The 7,122-nt window shown below is 34.1% G+C and overlaps 1 protein-coding gene across 1 annotated transcript; it reads right to left on the reverse strand.

The window, feature by feature from the left end:
* Window positions 1-271: 271 nt before the first annotated feature.
* On the reverse strand, window positions 272-1,615 carry LOC132553057 (phosphatidate cytidylyltransferase, mitochondrial-like). The gene has a single exon (XM_060217263.1). The coding sequence runs from the start codon at window positions 1,484-1,486 to the stop codon at window positions 494-496; it is 993 nt and encodes a 330-aa protein (XP_060073246.1). The 5' UTR covers window positions 1,487-1,615; the 3' UTR covers window positions 272-493.
* Between the last annotated feature and the right edge of the window lie 5,507 nt (window positions 1,616-7,122).

The raw sequence follows: 7,122 nt of genomic DNA on the forward strand, positions 1-7,122 counted from the left end.
CAGGTCCAATATCCACAACCTGGGCCTTTTGATTATGGAGAAGTTATTTTAAAATGTTAACATATCTGACCCCTGTCATCTTGAAGGTGTGTCAAGATCAATGAGCTGTGACAAAAGCAGTCAACATTGTCAATTTGACATTTGTCAAGTTAATCTTTAAAGTAGGTCACAGTCATTTCCCCAAAATCTGACAACATAGTAGATATTCATTTAGTATTCTACTGGATCAATATCATGGCTAAGGGACTTTTAAATGAATACATACAAAAAATGTTTATTTATCTTTTATTTAATGCATTTACATCAACACAATGTAATGAGCCATGTTAGTCTTTCTGCCAGAAATGATAAATTTGAACATTCAGCAAAATATGGTTTTCTTTTGTATTCAAATGTTAGGATCACAAACTTCTGAACATGACTAATGCAACCAATTTTTCATCCCACTAACACTCACATTAACTCAAGTTCTTGAAATGTACCTTAAAAAATATCATTTGTTACGACTGCCAAACCATTTCTTTACTTTATCAGCACCGTACTTGGTAGACCTGGAAAATCCTCCTGTTAAAATTCCTTTTGCACTCTGTGTCTTGCTTGAACGACTGACAGTTTTCTGTAGAGCATCATATAATTTGTTGTTGCATTGACGATCTTGTGCCAGGACATCCCTTAAACCATCCAAGGTTTCAACTTCGCGACTATAGATATACCTAAGGATATTCCCTGGGACCAAATCCAAGTGATAACGCCGGGCTCTATGGCTGTATTCTTGTTCAAAACATTTCTTCTCTGTATCCCAGTGAAGGAAGTCAGAATTTAACAATAAGGGCTTGTATAAAATTCGAAAATTGTCTATACCTCCATTAACAATGTTTCGAACTTTATTTTGATCTTCACCAAATGACATGCGGATATCACCTGTATAGGACAGAGAAGATATTTGCATAAATAGATCAACCTCTGTGAATTTTTCTGGAAGAAGCAGCAATGAGGTATGGACAGCACTCTTAAGGTTGGTCTTCAGGGCATCATTAGCTTTTTCATCATCAGGAGATTTCACCATCACAACTGGCTTATGAAGACGGCCACTAATATACAGGTGGCGCCACTGTACCAGGTCCTGAGCCATTGCCCAATTACTTATTACACCATATTTAATTAGTCTGTCTCCAAATGGAACCATTGGATTGAAATACAGCCCTGCTGAGGACTCTTGTATTGCAGATATGACACCTGGTCCATATCTTCTTAAGAATGAATAATGGTGTGCATTTTCTTTGAGATTTTGTCTGTGCCAAGAAACTGGGTCATTGACAACAAAAATAAAGTCCATCATTTTTTGTGATGTTTCAGTTTGTCCCTGTTGCTTAAACACACCAGAGCCATACGCAAATGCCATCTGCATTCCACTTGGAAAACTAGTGACAATTTTCTGATAGATAGGATTTGTAACTCCAAATTTAGGGTATACAAATTTAGCCATCCTGAGTAATGGATATTTTCCGCAAACAATATACAAATCAAGTTTTTGAGTTCAAGATAACAATCAAATCTGATCAGATTCAAGGAATGTTCCCGACAACACTGAAAACATGCTATAAACCAAACTATCAGCATAAAGTCATTTTTCATCAGTCTCTTGGACACCGGTAAATATGTCCATACCCTTTACTTGTTCTCCTTGAAACATTTTGAGCTGCCTTTGACCGCGCCTTAAAGCATGCTCTATATGGAGGATGTCCGTCTTGGATATGGATTGAGCGTTTTTCTTGAATTCACTGCGAATATAAGAGTTTAATCCTGGTTTCTGCTTAGACAGCCTCAGGAACTCCTTATAGAGATTAAGGACCTGGAGTTGAATCTTGCTGTGTCTTCCCATTGATTACGGCCATTAACTTCTGCTATCACCAACATCCACAAGTGAAGATACTGAAAAACATCAGACATAACAAAGACTTTGTTAGTGTATATCCTGAAACTGTGGCAGTCTTACTACTTGGGATTTTTGGAGGAACAAGGCACCATAAAGCAATTCTATTCCCGCGATCAGTGCTGGGACAATTCAATAGGGACATTCAAAACCATTTAATTATGACATATTATTTCATACTGACCAGTATGTAATGTAACACTTGTCTATCTCATGATATACAAAGACTTCGCAAGAACTGCTAAATGTTTATCATGATAATATAAATTTTGCAGTCGTGGATGGAAATGACAATACTTTTCGCTTGGTGAACAAAACAATCCATTTTGAAAGCTCCAGTTAGTTAATTGGGACATTAACTGTCCTACCTGTAAAATTAGAGATCTTAAGAAATTGTGCTGATCAGATTAATTATTTTCTTTTTATAGTCAATGTTTTCTTGACATGGATTAAGACATTCCAAAAGCATACACATTATGTGGGGAAGTGTGAGATGAATCAACCCAACAGAATTTGAGAAATATACTATCAGCGGTATACCTAAAAGGATCCATTAATATTGTCTTAAAAGATTTAAAAGTTAGGCTAAAAATATATGGTTGATCAGGTAATTAGCATTATTTTTTTTAGATCTTACAGAATCATCAACAGCATTTCTTCAACATGTTTTTTCTGTGATACCAGACACTCTCAATTTTAGGATTGATCACTTTCATACTTTTAATTTTTTGAGATTTTTGGGACATTTGTTTATTTAAGGCCCCAGTCTAGTCATTTCTTTGGAAGACTTCACCAACATTTAGCATTCAAAATGAGGCATATCAATATAAGCTGAAATGTACTCCAGTCTTCTGTGACACATCCTTAGTGAACACATGTACTTGTGGACATAATTTTTTTCATTAGTTTAAACCACTAAGTTAATGCAACTACGTATACATTTGCACTTTGAAATAAAGTAACAGGATCTTTTACCTTACCATATTTAAGCAGAAACTATTAATTGTATATTTATAACAAAGTATAGCAATAGAGACCGAGCAAAAGTAATATAGACATGTATATATACAGTATATAATTTCTAACCCAAAGAACTTATTTGTCTCGCTTTACAATACAATACAATACAATACAATAAGCTTTATTTTGTGTCGTATATGATAAACAAAGTCAATATTAGCTCAGAGGAGCTATTATTACGACAAAACATATCAATATAAAAGAATAAAAAACAAAATGTGAAACATACGTGTATGGACATAAAACATGCACAGAGTAGTAACTTGATTACTGTATTTCCATTGATTAAAATGTACATAAAGACACAGCATATTTAAGTTATGAAAGCACTAATGGTTATAAATTAAGATGGCCCAGAGGTCTGGTAAGTTGGGCCAGTATAGTCCCCACAAACCAGGTCCCTAGTCCATAAAAAATATATAGAAACAAACAGTAAGAAATAAACATTGGCAACATAGACCAAATGACAAACACACACAGAAAGCAGATCAAGGTTTCATTTTGGCACAGATAGAACAGGAACATATCGGGCCATCCCAGGTGTGGATCAGCCTCCTGAATTCTGGGTAGTATTCACACTTCTGTAATTCATTCTGAAGGCTGTTCCACACCCGTGCTGCCTCAAAACTAAACGATTTCTGTCCATACTAGGTAGACTTTACATTTGGCACAGTGACTGTGTAGTCCTTCTTAAAATTATAAATAGACTCTTTAAATTTCACCAGATCTTGAATGTATTCAGGGGACAATTTGTATAAAATTTTGTAAACTTCACAGCTCATGTCTTTAAGTCTCTTGATGTGTAAAAGAGTAGTTTTACTGTTTGTTAAAAGCTGAATAAAAGATGACTCATAATCACTTTCAACAAATCTTAGAGCACGCTCATGGATCTTTTCCATCTTTCACACACTTTTCATACTTGTAAAATGCCAGACTAATGGGCAGAATTGGAAATTTGAGGTATAAAAGAATTTTGCTGTCTTTTTTCACTGTACCCAGTACATTATCTTTGAATTGCTTAAAGTGGTTGTTCGAGTGAAGAGGTAAAAAGCAATAATCATTTCATTTCGACACGCACCTCTCTTATTTGAAATGTCAAGTAGGTCCCAATGACATCTCAGCAACAAAATAAATAGCTAGGTGGCATACATGAAGGATTTTTTTATCTTTAAAAAACATATATGCTGAATCATACGCTGGCAACTTTTACTTATACAACAACCGATTTATTATGTGACGTTATTGTGTCGACTGTGCAGCAATTGGCCACTCCTTATGTGAAGTATCTCTGCTTAAATCGATTCACAGAAACAGCCTGATATTTTAGTTTCATAATAGCTATATTTCACATAAAGAATGTCCGATTCCTGTGTAAACCTCTTGCAAAGGTCACCAGTTCGAAGGAACAAAAACACTTGATAGAACTTAATTTCTATATGTCATCATTTCCTATTCTAATGGTAAAATCATTACTGATAACACAATCATTCCAGATGAGTTATGAACAAATTAGAAAGGGCTATGACTCACAACGTTGACTTTTTGTTTGATGTCGGTACCGAGTGTCTGCTGCGTTTTTCAACCCCGTGTTTTTGCTATGGGAGGTAACTCTAATCTTCTCTTTAGTTTCGTATCTTCTGGACCAGTGTACAGGCGATGACAAGTTTGTGAATATATATTTTAAGTGTTATTTTTATCGTGTAACTGGTTTACCGAGTTTGCCATTTGTTAGCATTGATTACGAATTATTTATACCGTAAATTAAATTTCTAAAAAAATCAAACATTTTATATCTGCTCTGAAGTGTTACATAACATGTCTAAATCCAATACAATTACAAATGTTCATTTTGAGTTATATTTAACTGGTCCAATGGCGTAGAAGCAATCCAATTTAAAATAAATATCTGAAATTGAAACGTTAATTAAATCTTATTATAGTTAATTTAGGCTATATACATGTGTATCTTTTATGTACATGTATGTAAATTATTCCATTGAAATGTCCATTTCAAAAATCCAAAATAAAACTTCACATCAGTCAGCACATTTGTTAACTTGGAATTTGATAGTAAATGTTTTCAGTGTAGTTAATAACTTCTAGGAAATGTTTTATTTTGATATCTAATCAGCTGTTCAGGGCTTATGGATCATGTTCTTTATTTACAATAAAACATAAAATTCTTGTTTCTTTTAAATGGCTTCATCTCTACAGCAAATGAAGAAAAAAACCACCATCATTGCTCAGACCAAAGATTTACCTCATACATCTGAAAGGTTAGTTTCAGTAGAAGAAATGACATGTTGTACATAACGCAGTCAAATTTATTGTATATTACTTTGATAATTTGGAGTCAGTGTCAGTATATTTGAAAAAAATACATTAGGCCTACATCAAAATGCATTCTGATTAATTGAAAGTAGCTCTGCATGAAGAATGGCCCATGCACAAAGTGGTGAAAACAAAATTGGGGAAATAGATCTTGGGCAAATTCCTGGAAACTTTTCTTTGTCTATAGGAATGCCAAGGTTTTGTTCAAATTGAGTTTGAACCATGCTTGGATGAAGGGATTCAGTTTTGTGTAAACTGTGACCAATCGCATTAAAACATTTAATTGCTCTTGTTCTTCAAGAATGTTTTTGAGTTTTGTCCTTATTTAGTTTGAAGCATCCTACGGTAAAGAAAAACTGAAGTTTGTTTAAACGATGGGTCTGATTCCCCAGTTACAAAGAGATAGTGCCTCATAAGGGAAACAGAAATAAATCTTTTGCTTGCTTTTCATTCAGTTTGGGTGGAGCAATTTCAGACGAGCGATACAGGCCCCATGGAAATCTTGTTTAAATTTGAAATAGCGAGCATGAATTACCTTTTCTATCAGTCTCAAACCTAGACATGGATAAGACAGCATCAACAAAAACTTACATAAAAATTTTGGTCAGATTTGTTAAAACATACATGTATTCTTTTGTAGATATTATGTTTGGTTTTGCCCAAAACTGAACATCAAACACCAAAAATCAAGGAAAACCGACACATACACGTACAAAACTTTCAAAAATGTCCATGTCATTTCTTCTCAAGATACAGTGGTTAGAAGCTTTTCAGTCAAAATTCAAAATGGCGATCTTTATTTCATTGATGCTCCAGTCCTAGAACTGAATGGATTGAGAAAATCTATATATGAAAGAGAGGCCTTTTACAGCTTTTCCCAAGAAATAGCAATAAGAATTATTTGAAGAAAATCATAGGCAGACGACGAGCCTCTGGAAGCAAAGCTGCCTTAATGCAAATATGCTGCTGCATATCATCTTTATATAGCAAAATTATTTGCCAAATCATCATACCGGTAATTTCTTTATAGTTTTTTTGGCCTACGCCCTCATAGGATGGCTTCTGCCCTTGCAACCCTGTTTGCCTACATCTACACCCCTGGCTTCAGAAGAAGGCGACATACATAAGGGACTTCATGTCTTTGCATACAGATATTCGAAACAAAAAAAATCATGGCTCAGTTTAATCGTGTGCACCCTATCTAACCCATAATCCTGGATTCACGCCAAATGTAGACATATTCAGCGTTCATTTCCTTCTAAACTTAAAAGAAGACAAGCAGAGGGATTACTATATGCTTCCAGCTGGTTTTGGTTTTCCACTCTTTTCTTGTTCAGTGTATGTAATTGTACTAGTTCTGAGTAAGTATTGGTAATAAACAAATATGATTAAAACACAAAATATTGTTTTAAAGTAGTTACAGACTGTTTTCAAAATAACTGTGGTAATACCATATAAAAAAACATTACAATATGACAATGAAAGTCAGTTAATACATAAAATGTATGAATGCATGAAATGTTCATTGTTTTACGTGCATATATGTTCGTTATAATTCAGGGTGTTTCCTGCCTTTTTTAATGGAAATTATACATGAAATGCTACTTTAGTCTTTCCTTATAATAAGACAAAGCTTGGAGAGTTTGTACCATTAATATCGAGGATTTTTCAGATAAGCATTTTATTCCAGGTACAAGAGTAGTTGAAACATACATCAACAATACATTTGCTGATCTTTAAATTTTGTTTCAACATTGCATTTATACTGTTGTTTGTATTTACAGCAGTACTACCTAAAGAGCTGTCATTTATAACGACTCTAAATGTCATGCTGTTTC

The sequence above is a fragment of the Ylistrum balloti genome, unplaced genomic scaffold (genome assembly GCF_031769215.1).
Source record: "Ylistrum balloti isolate Yb309-2 unplaced genomic scaffold, AGI_CSIRO_Ybal_v1 Utg370294, whole genome shotgun sequence".
NCBI lineage: Eukaryota > Metazoa > Mollusca > Bivalvia > Pectinida > Pectinidae > Ylistrum > Ylistrum balloti.

Bases quoted from the DNA above. Each gene is read 5' to 3' on its own strand.
- LOC132553057 (XM_060217263.1), bottom strand. From the start codon at position 1,486: ATGGCTAAATTTGTATACCCTAAATTTGGAGTTACAAATCCTATCTAT.